General features: G+C 41.1%; 3 protein-coding genes across 18 annotated transcripts in view; 2 read left to right on the top strand and 1 right to left on the bottom strand.

The window, feature by feature from the left end:
* The window catches only part of trpm3 (transient receptor potential cation channel, subfamily M, member 3), a 169,068-nt gene extending 162,255 nt beyond the window's left edge, over window positions 1-6,813 (top strand). For all 16 annotated transcript variants that reach the window (XM_078952840.1, XM_078952834.1, XM_078952839.1 and 13 more), the window contains one exon: window positions 488-6,813. In XM_078952840.1, the coding sequence (XP_078808966.1) occupies window positions 488-2,102 (1,615 nt within the window). In that variant the 3' untranslated portion in view covers window positions 2,103-6,813. The remainder of the gene's footprint in view (window positions 1-487) is intronic.
* Window positions 6,814-12,499: 5,686 nt separating this feature from the next.
* klf9 (Kruppel like factor 9) lies at window positions 12,500-16,668 on the top strand. Its single transcript, XM_004072471.5, has 2 exons — window positions 12,500-13,279; window positions 14,798-16,668. Exons 1-2 carry the CDS (start codon window positions 12,811-12,813, stop codon window positions 15,076-15,078), a joined length of 750 nt encoding a protein of 249 aa, XP_004072519.1. The 5' UTR covers window positions 12,500-12,810; the 3' UTR covers window positions 15,079-16,668.
* Window positions 16,669-16,776: 108 nt separating this feature from the next.
* On the bottom strand, window positions 16,777-22,743 carry fam219ab (family with sequence similarity 219 member Ab). Its single transcript, XM_004072468.5, has 6 exons — window positions 22,483-22,743; window positions 21,544-21,643; window positions 20,498-20,603; window positions 20,011-20,091; window positions 19,847-19,901; window positions 16,777-18,427 (listed from the first exon to the last, which is right to left on the bottom strand). The coding sequence occupies exons 1-6, from the start codon at window positions 22,558-22,560 to the stop codon at window positions 18,269-18,271; spliced, it is 579 nt and encodes a 192-aa protein (XP_004072516.1). The 5' UTR covers window positions 22,561-22,743; the 3' UTR covers window positions 16,777-18,268.
* Between the last annotated feature and the right edge of the window lie 214 nt (window positions 22,744-22,957).

The raw sequence follows: 22,957 nt of genomic DNA on the forward strand, positions 1-22,957 counted from the left end.
TATAAAAACACCATGCAGTTCTTCATTGAAAAGTGAAAAAAAGCTGGGTTATAACCAGGTTTAGAAGCACGATTTGTTCCCTTCAAGGCAACAGCACAATTTACACGCCATCGAAAAGTGAAAAAAAAAACAAATGAAGAGGAACTGTGCCTTTGACTGATGTTTCAGCATTCCTGATTTAATCCTCAACATTAATTGTTTGAGTTACATTGTGTTTATAATGTCACAGCAAAATGCTAGAAGGGACTGGGCATTGCTGAACACCACAAAGTGGAGAAAAATGTTGTCCCAAACTTTGAACATAGAACATTCAGTTGAAAATGCAACATTTATCTGATGTACAATAACAACAAGAAGTGCATTTTCCATGCATTGCTAACCTCATGACTTTCCAAAAGACAGACACAGCACTGTGACAGTTCTCCTAACCACAAATCACGAATTAATGTGGTAATTTTTTCCTGTTATTTCTTCTCCACACCATTAGGGTGGAAAATATGGCTATGCGCTTGGAAGAAGTTAACGAGAGGGAGCACTTCATGAAGGCATCCCTGCAGACTGTTGATATCCGTCTGGCCCAAATGGAGGAGCTAATTGGACGCATCGCTGTTGCGCTGGAACGTGTGACAGGTGTTGAACGGGTCGAGGTCGGCAAAGCACGTTCCCGGACTTCATCTGACTGCACAGATTCTGCATATATACTGCGCCAAGCCGAGTGCCAGGATACAGCATACATCCTCCGCCAAAGCAGCTTCAACAGCACAGAGGGGAACACCTACCGCCTGCAAGAAGCTTTGGAAGGAACGGCTGAGGGTTCCATGTCCCCTCCTTCTCCCACCACCACAGGCACGCGAGCACGGAGCCACTCCTTCTATGTTGGAGGTGGCCGTGGGGCTGAGCGTGTCAGAGGACCTGAAGGAGCTGAAAGCTTCTTCAAAGAACGCTCACTCAGTCTCCACAGAGCAAACAGCTCACAATCTGTGTCCTCAGCTGCCGCCCCCAAGGAGTCTAAGCCCCTCCCACTGGCCACACTGTCGGTTTCCCAGCAGCACCGTCCGTCATCATGCATCGATATCTACGTCTCAACGTCTGAGGAGGTGGGGCCTGCAGAGGTCTTTCTTGACTCTCTTCGTGTGATCCCACCTCTCCAGAGAGAAGCCTCGCTGCAGTCAGATATCATGGAGACGGTGCTGCCGGAAGGCCGTGGGTTCGGCAGTACTGCCACAAGCGGTTTGGGCGACAGGCACTCGGAGGGCGGTGTGGGCAGCAGTGGAACAACTGGAGCTATGTTTGACGACAGTGCAGCTGCTGACTTGTCGCTGTGCTCAGCACACCTTTTACCAGACACCACCCTACCTCCTTGGGATATGGAACCATCTCCACCTCCCTCAGCTGGGCTGCTTGAACGTTCAAAAAGCAGCCGCTACCTCTCCACATCAGGCACAGCCTTCCTGGATGAGCCTCCTCTGGTCAAGTCCCACAGCCTGATGTTCACACCCAGAGGCTGTTATGGTGGACTGGGGGCAGGAGTCCAGGTAAAGGCTACAGAGTACACCAGCATCACTGACTGCATTGATACACGCTGCGTCTCGGCTCCATACACTCCTGCAGAATGCTCACACTCACCAGGTGGTTCCACATCATTCCCCTTTGATAAGCCGTCAGACATCAGTTCCTCTTATCCAGAGAGAGAGGCAGAGCTTAGTCACACGGAGTCAGATCCAGAGGATCCTGAAGACATGATTCCAGCCTCTGACACCCATCGCCACAGTGGTCTTGGTGGGCCTAGCACAGCCCCTCTCTGCTCTCACTTCTCCAGACTGGAGCGTGCAAACAGTTGCTCCTCAGATGACTCCCATCCTTCTCTCACTCGGGCACCTCCACACCGGGAGAAGCTGTCAGTGAGCGAGAGGATGGAGAGAGGACAGAGTTTGGGAGCAGAAAGGGGGCCTGGGCCTGGGGGGCGGGGTCTGGCAGGACCCAGAAACCCTTTCCTCAGGAGCAAATCTGGAGCAAGGCCTGAGAAGACTGAAAGCCTCGCCATAAGAAAGCTTGCTGCTCCGTCAGCCTTTCGCAGCTTTGATAGACAAAACTACACGTGACAAGGACGTGCGGGTGAACTGACACACTAACAACGCCAGCGTGAAAAACGCGAAAGGGTAAAAGTGAAAGCAGGGTTAAGCTGACTGTAGTTGCTTCTCTGGACCCGATCTACATTTTTTCTTCAAATTACATTTAAGTTAAGAAGCGTTTATATATAGTTAGATAAGAAGGGATGTTTCACCCTGAAGAATCAAAGCAACAGACGATTTAGAAAGGTCCTGTGTACACCAGTAATATCAAAGAGCTATGAATCTAGACTAGTTTTTACCTCTTGTAGCTATCTTTCAATGGGGTGTTATGGCAATGGAAGGTGTAACTGTATTGTGTCTTCCATGAATCAACTTTACATCCAATAGACATCTGTCACTGTGTTGCATCACTTTTCACTCATGCTAGTCAGACAAAGTGTCCTGTTACTCCTAGCTGCATTGTGGTAGACACTGTCAAGTCTGAAAGGCAAGAAGCAGAGAGAAGGAAATAAAAGGTCCATACCTAATTTTGCCATCTTGTCTTGACAATTTCACCACAAGTATTTTTGCTCTTAAAGCATTTCCTGGTCATACCACGCTGTCTGCTCGCAACAGCTTACCTCTACAAACACAAAGCAAAATTTTCAGTTACTAAGGATTACTTTACTTTTTTTCATAAATATGATCTCACAGAGGTTTTCTATGAATTTAGGATTAGTTAAAAAAAAGCCTATTTTTGTCTTTCATTTCCTTTCTCATTAACAACCATATAGAATTAAGGATAACCTTTGTTTTGAAGGCCAAATCATACAAATTGGTCTCTCTTGAAAAAAGATGTGGGCTTTCTGCTAACACACTGCATCTGAAACATCTCCCATCAGTCTTGAGTAGTACTGATAGTGGAGAGCTTTGACAAGTCACGTGCAATTCTAAAAGTTGGTCTGTAGAGGGCGCTATCCGCTAGTGGAAGACACCATCCCAGTGGGACAAGTGGGTCTGCTTTGCCTCCTCTCCTGACACCAACAGTCTTTTCCATCAATGGCTTAAGCTGTCCTCAAGCCCTTTTTGTTGCAGGCTTTTTTAACTGCATTATCTTTGTTATTTTTCACACCTAGTGGTTCCGTCCTTCATCGATTCCAAGCTCTTTGTTTTATTTCATTACAGTCTCTATTCACTAATAAAATAAACCAGGGCAAAAAAGGAGTCACTTAAGAAAAGACGGTCATTTAAAGGCTTAGCCAGCTGTAAGTGGTGTACAGGTGACAAAGATTTCACAGAAGAGAAGCTTCTCTGCAAATTCACTTTTTAAAAAGCTTGAGAAACAGCTGTCACGCTGATGCGTTCTGGTTGACATTTAAGAATGGCATGCATGTTCAGTGACGCGAGGAGGAAAAGACAGAGTTGCAAATATTAAAAACATTTTAAATAAGGTATGGGTTCAATGATTTTTTTTTTTTTTTATTGTGTTGGAAGATTTTGATCAGGAGAGAACATGCTTTTCTCAGACAGTTTTGTAAAGATAACTTAGATGAATAATACAACTTTTTTATTGTATTGTTTTATATTTTCTTGCTATTACAATTTCTTTAAATTATGTTGCATTTCTTTTCAAATGACGCTCTATTTATTGATACTTATCATTAGTGATAAATAAAGTTATACCTGTTTGAATTACAAAATCAATATTTATATCTTCTCAGTGATATTTTTGTCAAATTTTAAGTATTTTCTAATTAAGCCTTTAAAAAAAGATGACCATCTACATGCACTTAATGACAATGTATAATATTATTTATTTAATATAAAGATATTAGTCTGGAATACTGTACATTTAAATCATATTTAAAGTATTTAAGGTAGTTTTTATTGTGTGTTTTATCAAGGAACCTATGAGAATTTTCTAATGTTGACATGGCAATACTCAATTGCCATTATACCAAACTTAGGGTGCCTTTTGGGCATGAATGGAGTATGTGGGGACTGATGTGATTCAAAAATCCTGTGAAATTTCTCATTTGTGTTTTTTTTTTCTCTATTCGTAAAGGCTGAACATCAGCAATCATTTTCCCAAAAGCCCTTGTTGTTCTATATCGACACGTCTGAAGTACACAGCTGAAGCTGATGGCATCATTCATTTTTAATTTCTAGCGAGTAAAAAAATGCCAGAAAATGCTTAAGGACAAAATGTTTTATGATTGGGTTAGAGAGTGTGTTTACACCCAACATCTAAATAGGATAAAGACAAAGCTTGACCATTCATACTGCCATACTTTTCCTGTCTTGGAAACTGACTGATCTGATGGATCTGTGTGACAGCTCTCAGCTCAACCGTCTAGACTGTTTATTTGAATAAAGGACAATTTTTATTATCTCCTTAGGCACTCTCGATGTCACCATAAACCTTTTTTGTATAAGCCGTTTGATGAAAGCATGTCGGACAGATTTAGTTGCGGGGTGTATAATGGGACACATGCAAACAAGCAGATTTGCAGTTTCTTCAGCAAAAGTCTGGGTTACTCGATGGTTTAAATACGAATAGTTTACCCCAGATTAAAAGCTCAGGGACATTAAAGGGATATTGTAAAGTCAGAAAGGAGCATAAAGGAAGAAATTAGGTAAGACGGGAAGGGAGGAAATAGACAATTTGTGATAAAAAGCATAATCGAATCACTGATCTTTATTAATCTAATTCAGAACTATCAAAGGTCATAAAAAGTTGTACATATCGAGTCGTATGTCCTCAAACGTGGCAATAACTTGTGAATGAATGTCTTCATAGCTGCTTAATTCACTAACTCATAAATGTGGAAATAGTCAACAACATAAACACAAAAAGAGACATTATTCATTACAACTTTTTTTCTCTTTTTTGTGTGTTAACAAATAGGACAGAGGGTTGTGGGTGTGCACATTTTGAATCAAACCAAAATCTGTGAAACCAAATGAAAACAAAGCAAAAGTCTTATTCTGTTGTGAGCATTGTGACACTCTAAACTATTACACATACCGGTTTAAATCATATATATATATTTTTAAAAGAAAAAGCTAGATTGTGAGCTTGAGCTTTGCATGGCAAAATAAGAGAACAGATGGCTGTGTTAGACTGGCGCCCTCGTGTTTGACTTAGTATCAGGAAATTATTTTCCTTTTACACTTTGTTTATCCTTACATTAAGGAAAATCAGATACCCAACATGTCCGGGACATGCAAAGACTTACACAATCATGTAAAAATGAAAGTACAGCTGCTTTCAGTGAAAAGCGTGAAGATGTGTCACATCATACTTACATGCTGGGACTAAAGCAACATCTTTTAAAAAACTGGTTTTACTTTACTGTTCCATTGAACTACAGAGACTTGTTTTGTTGTACTTCAGTTTGTCTTAAGTCATTAAACATATTAAGGAGAGAAAATGAAAAATAGAGAAACCCTAGAGAAGTAAGCTGCATTGTCAATTTAGACTGCAATAACAAATCTTTCTAAACTATTGGTTAAAATGTTCGCCATTTTACTAATTACTACAACATTATTTTACCAAATTAAAGAACTGCAAGTACAGTAAACTTTGCTGGTCTAAAGATTTCTATTTACCCTTAAAAAATGCAAAGGAGAAAATACACCTGTGAGACTTTAAAGACATTTTGTTTAACTTTTTATCAATTTGGCAAGAGCGACAGCAGAGCTGTTTGCAAGTTGAAAACACTTTTAAAAGTTGTTACTCTTTAAAGAGATGGCTGTTGCATCAAAGTTTAAACAAAACTCTAAAACCCAGGAGCTGCATCTCAGAGCCTACAGGCTTCAGATAGAAGACTAAATGTCAAAGGTCATGATGAGTAAATGTGAAGAATTGCACAATATTAGCTTCTTTAATAACTTTGTTGTAGGAAAGCTTCTTTTTTAGAAAATTTGGGAAAATGCCTTGCATTACACAACTGAACCTGAACAAAGCACAAGACGTCTGGACACAGTATCTCACCAAAAACACTTCAACTTATTCCTTCAAAGGTGGTTCTACAAGACTAAGTCAGTCTATCTGGTATTTAGTTTAATTTATTGTTAAGCAAATGATCATGTTTTGTCATCCATTACTGTCGTCCTTTTAGTTTAGGATTATCATTAGATCATGGTGAGTCAAACCTAAGACTTAAGAAAATGTTCTTTGTTTCCACATGACTGTACATGATATTAAAGGATTCTTTGACATGTTCACATGACAGTTAAGAATGGATATAAATGAACGTGTGGTGATATGTGCATAAGGTTTACTTGCGTGCAAATCCAGACAGTCAGATGACACGAATAACAGACGAGCTCGCCACCAACACAGAAGAATCCCAGTGTACAGCATTTTTAAGATATTTTCCAGCTATATTGTACTGCTTTGGGTTATCACAAGCTTTTGAGGAAAGCCAGCAGATTTACTTCTTAATAAACCAGTAACTCCTGGGCTAAATGAAAGTTTCACACATGTTTTCTCAGCAATAATTGCTGACTTTGTTGAAATAAAAAAGGGACATATCCCTCTTCCTGTCACACCTGATTTATTGTCCTTTATATGCATGCAGTTCTTCCACTCAGCGTGTTCAGAGACGACCTGTAATGTCAGCTGAAAGGTAGAGAAAGATTATTATATGAAACCAGAGTAGTGAGTATTTGAATGCAAATGCAAATCTGTATTCTTCAATGTGAATAGGACCATGTATGGCATGCATTGTTAAATAAACGATTAAATACATTGGTACCCTGTGTCCTCCCTGTTAAATCAGAGTGTAAGGAATGGTCCCGTGTGTTCTCTTGTGTTTCTGTTGAGAGTGAGACAGGTGCTGCTGTCATGTTGGAAACTGCCTTGAGGAGGAAATCTGGGAAACTTTTTTTCCCTGCATAAAAAATGCATGATTCCATTTCCATCAAGTGGTGTTAAAAACAACTCAATGTATTTGTTTTACATGAGTGGGTAATCTCAAGGTCAGTCTTATGGATGCATTTAATAATGTTGTCCCTTTTTACGAACAGAAAAAAAACCCTGAAGGAACAGGTCTTCCGGTCTGTCCTGCTGTGTGAGTGTTTGTGTCGGGGGGGTGTGGTGGGGGAGGCTGCTCACATGAGCGAGAGGGGCCAGCAGTGGTGCGTCGGTTCACGCTGCGCACGTGGATGGGAACATTTTGTACCGATATTGCGCATGTGCTCCCCCCAGTCGTCTCACTGGTGTATCGCGCGCACGCGCCTGCACGCACTCGAAAACAACCTTATCTCTTCTACAATCGTGTCGACACAATGATATGACCCAGAAGCGCCGCTGAACTCTTGCTCTTGTGAGAAGGCGGGAAAAAGGGAGGCGCGCATGCTGCAAAAGGAGCCTCCTCCTGCTCCTGCTCCCAAGTGTTTACAGATAGAAGAAGTTTGGGGTGGGAGTCCGGTCGTCAGCCAAGATCCCCCCTTATTTTTTCAGGTTCCCCTTTTTCTTGGAAATCTGGGGCTTCTGTTGTTGAATCCAGAAAAAGAGGGGGAGCAGGAGGGGTGTGTTCCTGTGCGGCTATTTCTGGGAAAGCCCAGAAGTCTCCACAGTGTTCCTTCTTCTTAGATGAGAACATTGTGTTTGCTCTTCTGCACTGTCAAACATTTCTCAATTTACTTCTTAGGATTTGCAACCACAAAAGATATTATTTTTTTTACCATTCTGGCTTTGAAGGTAATCTCAATTTGATCTATAAAGCATTTAAAAAAATAGAAGAAGTGTGATTTTAATAGTGCTCACAACTCAAGTCTTGCAACTCTTCCTTGGAAGTCCAATGATAGCTAAATCATTTTTAAATAAATGATTGTTGTTTTCATTATGTAGGTCAGTAAACAAGCCCACAGAAGACTGGTCTGTTTACAGTTCACGAAAAGGGAAACTGCTGAAAAGTCAGCCCCCCAAAAAGCTGAGCACGGTTTTCTAGGAACTTGAATGAACCACCCACAGCACTGAATGCATCCCCTTGTGAAATTCTGGGGTCCTGTTACATTTTCAAGGGGACTCTGCATTATAGTCTTATTGAGTGTGTACACAGAGCTCCAACTTGTTGAGTTTTTTTTAGTTTCAATGTCACAAAACAATATTTGAGATGAGTAAACTAATTTTAACACCGTACAAAAATAGTTTAAACTGCAATATATCATCTTTTTTTACCAAATGGATCTATAAATTAATGGAAAAAAAAGGAAAATACGTTTAGCAAAAAGTAGTAGCCCCTTTTTCCTAAACATAGGATGAACTGTGATAATTCTATATGATATCGTCTCCTGTGTTATAAGTCTCTGTACGGCCACAGAAAAATACGACTGACAAGATACACACCACTGAACTTCCTGTTCAACTATACAAAAGAAGACAACAAAAGCTACATTGTGACTAATCCAGGAGGACACAGGTCAAACCCTGAGATAAAACAATGCAGGACTCACTTGTTTCAGTTAGGATGGTTGTTTTAAATTCCAACACTAAAACAAATAGTGGACCAAGATGGCAACCAGGAAGGCATCAGATTAAAAGCCACAGTTGTTCCCAATTATTTAGTTTGGTTTGCTTTCATGCTGCACTTTTAACCCCAGTGCTATCATAGGCACTTTGACATTGGGAGTGGGGTCATCTAGATCCACTACACAATGCGCTGAACCTTTTTTCTTCAATGATTTGTGGTCTTCTTTGGTGTCCATGGATTACATGAAATCCTCTCCACCTTTATCCACCTTTGTCATGGTAGGAATAACACGTCAATGGCCATTTGAATCCCATAGGATAGCACAAGGGTTAAGAGGACAAGAGAGAGTACCAGAAACTCTGGGAAAAATTACAGCAGCTTCTATTTAGGAAAGAAAACTAACAGGTCTCCTGACCATTCTTGATAAACACCCTTAAACACTTACCAACCAGTTATTTTCCAACTTTCTCTTGATTAAAAACTTTTTTTAATTTCCACCTCGGGATGTTTGTCTTTAGTCGATATGCACAACCTTATGCTACATTCACACCAGGCATGTGTTGCACGTTCAAGAATGTGCTATACATGGTTTCATTCAGCCCGTTGTGTTCACACTGGACAAGCAAGGAGTGCAGGGTGGGGATTCTTCTTCTTTTATTTTTTTGTCACTGCTTACTAGCGCATGTCCTCCTCCTACAGTTGGAAGAGGCGTGGTGCAAAATGTCAAAGTGTTGCAATTCTTGTAAATATTGCTTCAGAGTTTTTCTTTCCCACCACTACTCCGATATATGTAAGACTTGGTGTCATATGATTCTGGCTGGGCACAAACAACAATTATTAATTTCTCCCTCATGATCATGTTTACAATGGTTGGCACTTCCATGCATTGAAATGGAGGTTACCCACATGTAACTTCTAAATCCGAGTCTCTGATTGGTCAAACTTCTGCTGTTTGGCATTCAAGCAGTTGGAAGTTCATCTGGTTGAACTTTCAGCATGCGTTTAGTGGACGCCGGTTTGTTTGTAGAGCTCAAGAACGGAGTTTAATTTTGCATAACAACGCAGGGATGCAAGGGGTTTTGAACTGAAACATGGGTTTACAGATGTTTGCATAGGCTTTTCATTCAAAGTGGTCGTTTGAACGTGAGTTGAAGCAGGTGGTATGAAAGTAGCTTAACATTAGTTACACTTCCATTCGATTTCATTTTTGGCCCACTGTTTAGTCTGTTTGGTTACCCACTGTGTGTGAACTTCACCAGTGTTGGCTTGTAAATTAACCATCCATCTGTTTTCTTATTAATCCGCTACATCCCTCCGGTCACTGGGTTGCGGGAGCCTGTGCGGCTGCTGTTGGGCAAAGGTGTGGGGCACACCCTGGACAGGTTGCTAGTCTGTCGCTGGTCACACAATCACTCCCACATGCACAACACTTTAGAGCAGGGGTCGCCAACCCTGTTCCTTGTGGGCTGTCGCCCTGCTTGTTTTGCGGCTAACCCTGCTTCAGTAGAAGGAACAGGGTTGGTCACCTCTACTTTAGAGTAACCAATTATCCCATGACGCATGTTTTTGGACAGAGGGAGGAAGCCGGAGGGCCCAGAGAAAAGCCATGCATCCACAGAGAGAACATACAAGCTCCATACACAGAAACATTCAGTCGGAATTTAAACTAGGGCCTTCTTGCTCTGAGGTAAAAGCGCTAACCACTGCCCCACAGTCAGGCCCCTAGGGGCTGGAGCGAGTACGCCTGCCCCACCAGCTCCGGGAGAGCGGCTCCAGCTCTGGCTCTGGGAGGCTGGCTGATGGGCGGACGGGATAGCAGCGGCGGCATGGCATGGCTACAACCAGCTCAGGCACAAATGAACCAAGAGTCGTATTTTTGTGGACTTGGGTTTCCTTATTAGGTCTGTTTTAACGATGGGGTGAGCTTTCATATGAGCCAAAAATTGTGGTGGTAGTGTTATGGTCATGAGCTGCTTGCAACCCCAGGATTCAAACATTTACATTGAATGAACAGAAAATGTATAATTTAATGCCCTTTACCAGAAAATAAATACGGTAAATAAAATTGAAAAAAAGAATATTTGGTCGTAGTGTGTAAATTCTTTAGTTCAATGTTACTCCATTAGAATTAAGCCCCTGTCCAACCCACAAATATCAAATGTTGCAGTTCTTCAAATGACTTCTAGTGGCTGGTTTCAAAAGGTAACAATTTCCTATTAACCACAATATTATAAAGTCAGACATTATACTAAATATGAATGCATTTACGTCCTGTTTTAATAATGTTTAAAAATGTTTGTTTTTTTTCTATTAATGCCAACTGAGACTGCTTCATAGGTGATGTCAGAGAGATTATTGGTCTATTACAGTAGTTAAAAGGCGGAATAATGACCAAATTAATGAATAAACTAGCAAGTCTACCTGTTAATTGCATATAAAAAGTTCTAGTCATAATTTAAACCAAACACCAACTATGTGGCAGCTTAAACTTAAACAGACTAGTGCAGGACTCTCAGACTTCAGGCCTCGACGGACGGATTTTGCTGGGTTTTACGAAATCCTGCCTCATGTGCTGTTAATTACCTGGATCAGGTGTGTTTAGCCAATAAGGGGCTTCAATTGCAGGTTAGAGAAAAAAAAAGTTTTCTAACCACCTATGCTCCTTATTAGCAATAAATAACCAAAATATCACAAAGAAAAGCTGCAATGCAAAATACTATGCACAGCACGTTCACACTGTAAGTGAAGGCACTGAAAATATTTGTATCCTGTTGAAGTTTAGTCTATTATCTTTTATGTGCTGTTCATGCACAACAGGTTTTTTTTTATAGTTTCTTTCCAAATTTGAGTAAAAGGATAAAAGCTATTTATTTTCAAGCCCGGGGTGCAAAGTTCAAGTGTAGCTTCAAGTAAAGATGAGAGCTGTGCTAATTTAAGATCAGGTTGTGAAACTAGGACAAAGTAAGACCTGCCCTCCTGCTATCCAAAAAAAAACAACAAAAAAATAACAGTGCATGTCATAGTATGGATCAACAAAAACAGGAAACTGCAAATTCAAAAAAATATTTGAAACATTGTTAACATTGTTTTTCAGTGTTTGTTACTGTGAGATTCAGTATGTCATGTATATAACTGTTTATGTATTATTGTGATTTATGTTGTTATTTCTAAAGATAAACTAATCATACTTTAATATTTTTAATTGGACATAGATGTTTAGGGCAGCACGGTGGTCTAGTGGTTAGCCCTGCTGGGTTGAAATCCCTGCTGGGTTGTTTCTGTGTGGAGTTTATATGTTCTCCTTGTCTATGTGTAGCACTTTAGCTTCCGTCCACAGTCCAAAAACTTGCTTCATAGGTTTATTGTTTACCTTAAAATGTCCCTTGGTGTGATTGTGAGAGTGTGTGATTGAATGGCCCTGTGAGACACTGCCGAGCCTTGACCCACCAGTAGCTGGGATAGGCTCCAGCAATCCTGTGACCACCAAAAGCGACTAAGCGGGTTCAGAAAATTGATGGATGGTTCAGTGATGATTTTTTTATTATTATTATTTTCAAGATACACATCTTACATTTTGTTATATGTTTGTATTATATAGTAGAAACCAGTTTATCACTCCATAAATGTTAAGCTTTCTATGTATAAAATACATTATTGAAATAAACCTATGCACTAATTAGATGTCACTTGGCTATAAACTTATTTTATGAGGGCGTTAGTTAATGGGGAATCATGTGTGATTATCGAAATTAATTTATACTCTGTATTTATTTATTCACAAAAAGTTGTTCATTTTGCCGTGTGATTTTTGCTTGCAAAAATGCACACATAATTCGCTATGATGACTTCCGTTTGGCACATGATGTTCAGAAATGTACCCTCGGTTTGGTTCCCTGTGATTGGTTAAGCGTCACGTCACTCACTCTAATGAAAAAGGCAATTCTGAGAGACGAGTCACGTTTCCTCACAGCCAATCACAGCTCGGTTTAATTATGACACCATGGGATTCCGCGAAATAGTTTCTTGGAGTTGAGAGAACTGCTGTTCGCAACTAAATAGGACAAGTTGACGCATGAATGAGAGCGCGCAGGAGGCGACATAGACCCGCACCAACCGCTCGTCAGACCGTTATTGATCCGCCGTTTACAAATATCACCCAGAAGGAGGGAAAAGCCGGGCAACGACAACGGCGGTTATCTTTCCTGAGGCGGTCTTTATCCGCCCAGCATCCTTAGCTAGAAAACGCGCAGGACAGACGCATTCGAGAGGACACGTGGATGTTCCAGAGGACCCCAGTCCACAATTTTGACCGGTTTTCTCTTCAGACTTTTGGGTTGATAAAGAGACAGTTTGTGGTGGGATCATCTACGGCAATGATGTCGGATGTCTCAGCAGACTGCGTGCCAGCTCGTCCTCTGGAGAGGACAGAGGACGTGCTGAAAGACACCCAGGAGAACAGGACTTTGCTGATGGTGGCGATGATTTTACTGGACTTAAAGAAATGCAGCCCCGACTCTATCAGCGGGGGTGTCAGCGCCGGCGAAAGAGCGGGCACCCAGCAGGAGGAGGAGCGGGGCAGCTGCCGCCTGAGCGGCGAGGACAGACCTCCGGTACTCAAACAGCCACGAAGCCGGGTGGTGGGGAGACAAGCGTCCCCGGAGAAGAGACACTGCTGTCCCTTTGACGGCTGCGGGAAGGTTTACGGGAAGTCGTCGCACCTCAAAGCCCACCTAAGGGTCCACACCGGTAAGTTTTCCGCCGGCGGACACGCCTACGAAACTCACAGGCTCGGTTCTGTTGACGACAGCAAAACTGCGCTGCGTCACTCCAACTGTGGGTTCTGCTAGCTTAACCCCGGACTGTCCTGCGTCACGTTAATACAAAAAAGAACATGAATTACAGACATGAAGTTAAACCAAACAGTAAAGTTTTAGGCGGTATTTGTTCTATAAAGTCACGCTAGTCCCCGCGTGGGTTGTGTACTGTAGCCCCAGGGCCTACGGGACTAAATGTTCCCTCAAGTACTATAACGTGTTATTGGAAGCGCAGTCCCGCGAATTCACCTGCCGGTGGGGGCCTTTTTCCGAACCGGGTTGGGCCGGACTCAAGCTCTGACATGAGTGATAAATGCGTTTTTTTTAACCGCGTTGACATGCAGCAGAAGTTGTGGGAACACGGCGTGCTGCTGCTCAAACGTGATGCATGGAAAGCTGCGGGGGTGTGACACATCACCCACGACCCTCGGTACATCTTGTTCCAGAGCGCTCGAGATCGGTGTACTATATTTCCGGATTATTTTGGAATAAACGCAGCTTTGGAAGCAATTGGAAGTTACCTCCGTTTTTAATCGTTAATGATTCACACAGGTAGGTCACTGCGACACTGTTGTCCCCCCACATGTTCCATCTGAAAATAACCAACCGCGCGCCGCCGTTTCCTCATACGTCACGCCCTCCCACCTCCCCCTTTCGAGTCGTAAACAAGAGGAGACATGTGGTCCAGAAGAACACGTGCAGGAAGAGATGGGTGGGGCATCGTGCCTTTTTTTGGAAGTTTTTGGTGTTTTTCTTCTACCTCACACTTTGTTCCGTTTTAAAACTAACATGCTGTCTAGAAAAATATGACTAAATCGGAGTCAAACTTTCATACTTAACAGAGAAAAACATTTGCATCTGTTGTGGTTTTTTTATTCCCAGTTTCTTCCGCTTATTTTTTTTCACTGTAAATCTTTGCTTAGTTAATAATTGACATTATGCAATTTTAGAAAATGGGTGCTATATAATAGTGATAATCTATGACCACTCCAGTACAGCAATACCACCTGACTATTAAAAGTATTCAGTAAAATGTGTTACAGGATTTACTTTTTTGTCTTTATTTTTTGCTTGTTCAGTCTTTATGTTCTGAATTTTTACACTCAATGCATCCTAAACTTGGGACAACTCTTTCTTTTATAATGGGGATCATAGTACAGCCATAATTGCAATGACATCGTGTGCATTGACGTGCAATACCACTAACAACCGCAAGAGGTCATGCAAGAGATTACCTCATTCCTGAAGTGAACAACAACCCTGAAATATTTTATAAAGAAATTTAATTTTTTTTCCCACACTTATCGTCCAAAAGGTCTTCTGATTTGGTTTTGTATTGATGTGGTTTGAATTTAGCTGCTGAGATTGAGAACATGAAACAGAGTTAGCAGATAAGTGGTTAGTCTCACAATAATCGGAGTGTTCATAAACAATATCTGTGTTTTCTCAGGTGAGCGGCCCTTCAAGTGTACCTGGCCAGACTGTGGTAAAAAGTTCTCCAGGTCCGACGAGCTGACCCGACACTTCCGCACACACACCGGCGAGAAGCGCTTCACCTGTCCACTGTGCGACAAGTGCTTTATGAGGAGCGACCACCTGACGAAACACGCCCGGCGACATGCCGGCTTCCATCCCAGCATGCTTCAGGGCCCCAGCGTGGCCAAGAGACGCCGCTGCTCTGTCTCTATGTCCTCCTCTGATTCTGGTGACCAAAGCCCCTCCGGAGTGTGAAACGTGCACACCCTTTCATACTTGCATAACACTACACAGTAGATACTGAGGTGCACACAGCCACATGCATGGTGCGCATACCTTTTCATAAATGCTGTCAAGTCGGAGAGATCATCCAGCCAGGGCGCAGATCAGGGAGTTCTTTCATCACACATGGAATCGTGCAGCAGGAGACGCACATACGTCGAGCCTGACTGTAGTCAAATTAAGAACTCACCATCTTGTTCCTCCATGTAATTCATATTTATTAAGGGTTGTGCAGGGATTGTCAGAAAAAGCCTAGCTGTCTTGCCTTGTTCGATTTGTAATGTGCAACTTTTTCTAAAGGAATCTCTCTTTCGAAGGGCATTCCTGTGCATCTACACTATTGCTTTTCCAAATGCTGCACATGTTCATTTTGCACCATGCTGCATTTAAAGATGCAAAGATCTAAAATACCTACATAATCCTACAAGGAACTTTATACCAAGTGCACTGGGAAATATGTGCAAATAGTCCTTTAAAAAAAGGTTAAATATTGTAGAGACTTTTTTAATGACTTTTCTTTAGTTCAGGACCATTAAAGAATAAGACAGTATTACAATGTAGATATATCAGATATACTTGCTGAGTATATCATAGTTAAGTGCTATTAGAAAATAAGAGAAGCTATAATATAGAAAATTTGTTTTAATGGCAACAGAAAGAATCTTTAGTAATGTGTGCTTTGAGGCTTTAGTTATACCGGTGCGTTTGTTATATTTAGAATAAAATATTTTCATAAAAGGATACATACATGCACCTTTATACATCTACATCTCTTTAACAACATGTGAGCCATTGTCATAGAAAACCACTTCAGCTCTCTTTTGTTTTGCTTTTTTCTTGTCTGACTTGAATTGTGCAGGACAACACAACAGGGTAAAGCCTCCCACAAGTTGATGGCTAGCTTCTTTTGGCTTGATGAATAGCAGATCAACAATTGCCTTCAGTACTGATGGTGCCAGTTGCTGTATGCTGTAAACAGGTTTTGTTTGTGTGAGGACTGCATTTCACAACCCATTCCGCATGTGGCCATGCCAAGCCACACTACGCCCCCATGTGGTGACACAAAGGCACATGTCCCGAAACAAAGAGTCACGCAACAGTACTTCTTTTTCTTTGCTGTAGCATGTTGAGGACAGCCCTCATCCTTATTTTGCTTTAGTTTTATTCCAATATGTAGCACGCTTGTTTGTATTTCTTCTGTAATTCAATTTTTCTCCTAATAATTTTGTACATATTACTAGTATAATTGAGGTTTTCTCGTTAGTTCACTACAGGAGCCATATGCAGTGTTGTCAGAAAGTTCTCTTTTTTATACTCGCCATGTTATTAATTCAGTCCTCCAAATAAAGAGATACTGCATTTATTGGCTTGCTAATTATTTTTTCTGTCTTTATTTATAACTGTGATTAAAAGCTGGTGCCTTTCAGGTGGAAATCCTTGTTTTTGATGCAACTCTGCTGCAATCAGGGACTGATGATGCAATCTCCCAAGTTGATGCAATACAGAGCGCTGTGTAACAATTACTGCTCATGGTTTTAACAATAAAAGAACTTTTATTTCTTACTGAGCATTCTTTTGACTCATTTATTATTATTTTTTATTTTATTTAATTTATTTAATTGTCACGGTATCGCTGCAAACCCCCTGCAGCAAAGAGAGAGAGAGAGAGGATTTCCATTTGCAATTTAGTTTATTTCTGGTTTTCATACACTGCACATAACAATAACATTGTTAAATACTATAATGGGAGTGTTTACAATACAAGAAAATCTATAAAATAAAAGAAAACTAACTCACTTGTGAGTACATGTTAAAAAAAAATCAATGACAGTAAATTCTCTTCAAGTAAAACAAACATGGCAACAAATACACATTTTCATTCTTAAACTTCTGTGTAATTAAGGCATACTCTAATAGCAAATAATTGATTCAGGGAAGAGAGAGGCTTGTAAATGTGGGATTAGAGGTCATCCAAGTTAATAATGCTTATACCGAGATTACAAAAAGGGATTCTGTCCCATCAAAAGAGGCAACCTTATTTTTGGACGTGTAGGTCTGTGCATGCATTTGTGTGCAAGAAAAGACAGCTGTCTGGGTGCCTGTACTTGTTATGTGCTCCTGTCGTAATATGCAGCATTAGTGATTGTGACGCTAAATGGGGATGAAAGCGAGGTTTTAACTTAATAAGCTGCAGTGGATCTATTTAAAGTTTCTATTCCTTTGGTTTTCATTACTTAGGGATGATGTGAGCATGTGCAAAAACCTGTTCAAGAGTATGAAGTCTTCCCTTTTAACACAGTCCTTATCGGATAAGCCACTGTTGCTGCTGACCAGGAAAACAACCAGAACTGAACAAATTAAAAACAAAATGTGCAAATTTGAACTAACCAAGGCTGAGCTAGTGCCACAACAGTAGTGTGAAAGCAAATGTGCAAAAACCTACTTTACGCCATATATTCCCTCATCCCATGCTCTTCACGCAGTTTGCTTCTCAGCTTCCTACATTCGTCCATGAAAACTGTAATGAACATCTCCAAGCCAGTGAGGCACAGAAACACAGGTTTGAAGGTGTTATTAAGCAGCTCTGAGCTGCACCTCAGCCGCTACCAATACAATCAACACCAGAAATCCTCTGTTTTTGATTCTGCAAGTCCGAGCGTCCAAACATACAACCCCTCGGATTTCCTCCAGGTTTGAAAAAATTAAAGAAAACTAGTAAAATGCAAATCACTGACAAATAAGCAGACTATCTGAATCATCAGTTGTTAAGTTTGTTACTCTTTAGGACAAAAGAAATCACTTCACAGCATCATCTGACCTTTTTTCTTTTAATTTGTCATCTATTATACCAGAGTGTAGTGTCACATCATTCCAACAGTGAGGAGCTCTCTAACCGGAGTGTCCGTCCTACCATAGGAGGAATCCACCACTTTGAGGATTTCTTTGAATACTTTTTGATCATTCTCCTTCTGGCTCCTCCTCTTATGTTTAAAACCTGTTTGTTCATTTCACTCTTTGTCATCACCATAGCGCTTTCCTCTCATGACAAAATTCTACCAATGCCTCACCATTGCCACCAAAGTGGCATTAAGAACTCACGGCTGGATGAAGGTGGGGGTCTTAATGTATGGGAGGGGCAAGACTCAGAAGGCCAGAGAAGGGGTTACTGGATTTGGCAGGTGGTGGAGGAGGCTGCCTGACAGCACATGCAGGTGGGATTGACTGATTTGGGCGGGATCAGATCCAGGTCTTCGTCATCGGGGATTTCGTCTAGACGGTAACCATCTTTCAGCAGCTGTATGTTCAGATCCTGATTGATTTGCTGAAGAAGAAAGAAAAACATACTTAATTTAAGAGATTTTATTCTACTAAACCAAAACGTTTACAATTTGCATCATAAAACCAGTACATTTTAAAGACCCGTTATTTGGAAAACTGTGTTTTTAACATATTCTTGTGGCTTTTTTTTATGATGGAGGATATATAATAAAAATTAAGATTCAAATTGTATTTTTGTTTTGAATCAGGAACGTACAAATAAATGGCTTTTGAAAAAGCTTGTAAGTTTGAGGTACAAGTTATTACGGCAAGTCACAAGATCCTTGCTCTGCTCCATTCTGATGGATCCACTTGCAGACAAATAGATCCGCGTACATCTTAGTTTTCTTTGTCTGAGCTGGTATCTGGTTCAAAACTGTACGGCTGGATATCTACAATATTGCTTGTCATTTTTGTTTGCACCAGTAATGTTAGGCTGGTGGTGCCAGGGGTTGTAACCTAGTGGGAGAACATGAAAACAGATGAATGATGGGACAGAGGTGGGTTTACTCCACACCAAACTCAGAGGCAAATTTATATAAATCAACTGTCGCTCTGCAGAAACTATGTTCTAGAAAAGGATGCATGTTTTTCATTTTTTTTAATTTCAGGAAACATTTTAATTGTCAATCAAACTTCTGTTTACACTGTGGGTTTACATTTTGGTTCAGAGCAGCAGGCTTCAGACTTTTAAGCAACAATGTCCTGCATTATACATCTCTTAAAATTTAAAGTAAACGTTTTCCATATTTTTTTCCAAATGGATTTTGATGAAAGGTTAAGAGATGAAAAGGAGAGGAAACTGGAAGCCTAAAAAATGTAAGACTTGGGAACAAAAGGGACAACATTTTGGTTTCCCCACCTAAATGACTGTTTTTTTATTAACCAATACAAAGGGTTCATTTTAATTGAATCCCAGAAAATGAAGCTATCTTTAAAATGTTGTTTTGCTTTTCTGTATCTAGAGCTTTAAATAATCTCTGTGACATACAAATGAAAGGTTTCTTTGCTGATAAACAATCGGCTGGAATAGCACTGCTGGAGATGATGAATTTAGCAGCAGGACCACAGGGGACTGAAGGTGTGTCAAGCTGTGCAGAGGCATTTTAAATGGGCAGCTCTTCTTTTTTTCTGTTTCTCTCGAGGCAGAACGCTTAGCATTCTTTGAAAATGTTTGCTTTGAATCGTTGCAACAATAAAATGTAAGAGAAACATGTCAACTGCTTTGATCTACCATCAAGCTAAATTTAAAAGGAGGCACCATCAGATGGAAGCTGGATAAGGTGCACAAAGCGTTTGGTCTCACATCAGGAACATGGTTTAGCAACATTTTAAATGTTGAAGCTGCAACATGAAGTTCATTAACAAATAAACTCTCAACAAGCGTTTAGACTTGATAAAGAATAGACAAAAAACATCTCACCTCAGCAGATGAGTACCCTGATGATGAGTATCTCGACATGTCAAAATCATCATCACTGCAACACAAAGCACAAACTATCATAAACCTCTAGGTTATTTGATTGAAGTTGCTAATGTTTAATATGTCTATAAAAGAAAAGTGTGTGTGTGTGTCTGTGTGCTTACCTGTCTGTATCTAAGGCCACCAAAGGCTTTTCATCTGGACTCTGGTCTAAAGAGGAATAGCCTTTATTGGGCACTACCAACCTGCACACAGGGGAAGTAAAGACATGAGTGAGTGAGGAGATTGATTCATAAAACAGGAAGAGCCCGTCTGGTGGAGATGATGAGAAAAAACAGAGATGGACCTAAATTCATAGCTGAGCTCCGACATAAGAAGTGAACTTCCCATCTCTGAGTCACTCAAACAATCAGTAAAACTATTTCAAAGTTTTATTGGTGTACACACAACCAGGCAGACAACAGTATGACAACTGTCAATAACATTTCTAAAATGTTTTAATTGCTCTGCAAAAATACACATGTGAATTCAGAAGTAAACAAACTTTATGTCACTGCAGGACTAATGCATGTAAATCTATCAATATCCAGAGTTACTCACAAACATTTAGCATTAAAAAAAAATTCCCAACCAAACTTTTTTGCTCCTTACCGTGTTCTGGCCATAACATTGTTCTTCTTAGGCTGCTGGTTTACTGGACTCCCTACAGTGTTGCAGTTCTTCAGTGAGCCCGTTCTGGCCAGCTCTCTTTGTTTCTCTGCAGGACATCAGAGCATGCATTACTGTTGTGGTTGTACCCACACAAAAAGTACCTTTAAGGTTTAATCAAAGATGTTCATTACATGTCACAAACAATACATAGAAAGAGTATTCATTCAACTTTGCAGATATAAAATTAGCGTTCAAACAACCATGCTGTCTTGCGACCTTTGTTAATGAAATAAAGAGACAAAGGCCAACACATTTAAAGTACATTTCAACTTTTTTTTTTTTTTACTTGTCCTGTCCAACAGCTGGGCAAACAGATGAGAGCTGAAGGCCTCATGTGTTGGACATATTTTACTTTAAAAACAGGGGTTATTAATCTTAATTAAACCCCTTTTGTAATCGAGGCCAAACTTTATTCATTTTAGTCATTTTTGCAAATATTTTGTGTTGGACCGGACGGAAAAGGAAATGTTAGAGAGGGGGGAAGAGAAGGGTGATTATAGAAAGGGGTGGTAAAACCATGAAGCAGCATAAAGCAACAAGTTTCTGGATGGTTATAATCATAACAGTGAGGTTCAGATGTAATACAAGTCTATAAGGGCGGGGCCTGTCCACAAACACACTCAAATGTTATAAACATACCTGTTGGCTCCAAAAACGTTCACTTGTCAACATGTACACAATACAAATATTGTTCACACACGCATACTTATGCCTTCAAACCAAGTAGTGTGAAATATTTCATTCAATCACGCAAACTATTCATGCAAAGGTGAGCTAACACGAGTTTCTATTAAGTCATTTCTTTTGTTTAAACTAGCTTTCTAAGTTTGTTTGTTGCCTTGCAGCTTGACTCCAATTTTGTAAAATATTCATTGACTCATTTTGACTGACTTGTATAAATGGAGAGAAGGCATTAAAAGAGGTGATTTAACGTCTCTACTACTGGATGTTCCTGTACAGACATCACTAAATAGTGTGGCTCTTACCTATTTTCCTCTGCAACGGAGAGAGCTTATAGTTGATGGTAACAGGCTCCCCCTCCCTGGTGACTGAGTGAGCCTCGGAAGCAGTGGAAGCAGCCGGGTCCTGGAGACAAACATGGACAGAAGGATGAGCACAAATGACATTATAGAGACAGCTATTAATAATTCATGCCTGTCTGTCTGCATAATATAATGTATGGTCTGGTTGCTGTGAATAAAGAATGAATAAATATCAATCTTGCAGGACGAGGTTTTGATTTCATTTTAATTTGACCGTTTTTTGTTGTTTTTTTCTTCAGAGGGTGGGCAGACTGAAGGCCCTGGGTGAGACATCCTCCATGTCTCTGTTCAGTAGAGGGGGATAAGGGGGTAGAGGGCCTTACAAGTAAGTCATGATGAGAAGGATGCTGAAAAACAGAGGATGCTCCTCCTCATCAGGCTTCGACAGCGGGGCAGCAGAGGCCGCCGGTGCAGGCCACGGAGCGCCCCGCCAAGTTTCATAGGTTATAAACGCGCAGACTCAAAAGCAAAGTCTGACACAGATCCCCGTTAAAGGGCCGTCGGCAGACGCAGCGGCTTGGAGCGTGGATGCAGCGGATGAGAGGGCAGAGTCGGGATGGGATGCTTGTTTACGCAGACATGACGGATGCTGCGCAGCAGGCGGACGCTGCATGCGCTACAGAGACTCCAACGCGGTTTTTTTTTACGAGCAGACGCATTTTGACGCGTTCAAATCAGCCTCCCAGCCCTGAATTCGGCTGGCAGTTGAACTTACTGCATCAGACAGTGTTCTCCTCTGCAGGTGACGGATGAATTAAAACGCAGCGTGAAGGGAGGCCTCATCCGCCTCATCCATCTGCTTAAACGTCCACCAAGAAAACAAAGCCAAACGCATTGGCACGATATTCTCCGGATGGTCAAAAGCCGACACATGCTCCTTACCAGCGGCTGCATCTCAGACTGCATCTCCGCCTCCTGCACCGCACTCGGCACTTGGAATCTGTCTATTTCCTCCATCATTGTGGTGACGCGCGTCTTCCTGCCTCTTCTGGAGAAGCTAAGATTCCCAACGTCAAAAAAAGCTCAGTATTTGTGCGCAGATTCGGGACAATATTCCAGTTTCTCCAGTTATGAGCTACATCCCAGCAGACAGTATGTCGGCTGTGGTGTGAGCAGTTGGATGACGAAGACTCCACCACCCACTTCCGGGTGGGGGATCCCAAGACATGGTGCCAAGGGGGGGGGGGGGGGGGGGGGGGGGGGGGTTATTTTTTTTATTTTTAAGTATTTTATTTTTTTATGTTTTCGTGGTTTTGCAGCTTTGTTACAGTCCTGCAAAAAAAATTATGTTTTGCATGTTTGCATTTTTAATAGTGTTTTTGCATGTTTTTTTAGGGTTTGTTTTTTGCTTTCTTTT

This window comes from Oryzias latipes, chromosome 9 (genome assembly GCF_053564925.1).
Source record: "Oryzias latipes strain Hd-rR chromosome 9, Olatipes_Hd-rR_3.1".
Classification (NCBI taxonomy): domain Eukaryota; kingdom Metazoa; phylum Chordata; class Actinopteri; order Beloniformes; family Adrianichthyidae; genus Oryzias; species Oryzias latipes.

Bases quoted from the DNA above. Each gene is read 5' to 3' on its own strand.
- klf9 (XM_004072471.5), top strand. From the start codon at position 12,811: ATGTTCCAGAGGACCCCAGTCCACAATTTTGACCGGTTTTCTCTTCAG. The intron at 13,280-14,797 runs GTAAGTTTTCCG...GTGTTTTCTCAG, and splicing joins CCACCTAAGGGTCCACACCG to GTGAGCGGCCCTTCAAGTGT.
- fam219ab (XM_004072468.5), bottom strand. From the start codon at position 22,560: ATGATGGAGGAAATAGACAGATTCCAAGTGCCGAGTGCGGTGCAGGAG. The intron at 21,644-22,482 runs GTAAGGAGCATG...GTTTGTCTCCAG, and splicing joins AGTCTGAGATGCAGCCGCTG to GACCCGGCTGCTTCCACTGC. The intron at 20,604-21,543 runs GTAAGAGCCACA...GATGTCCTGCAG, and splicing joins TCCGTTGCAGAGGAAAATAG to AGAAACAAAGAGAGCTGGCC.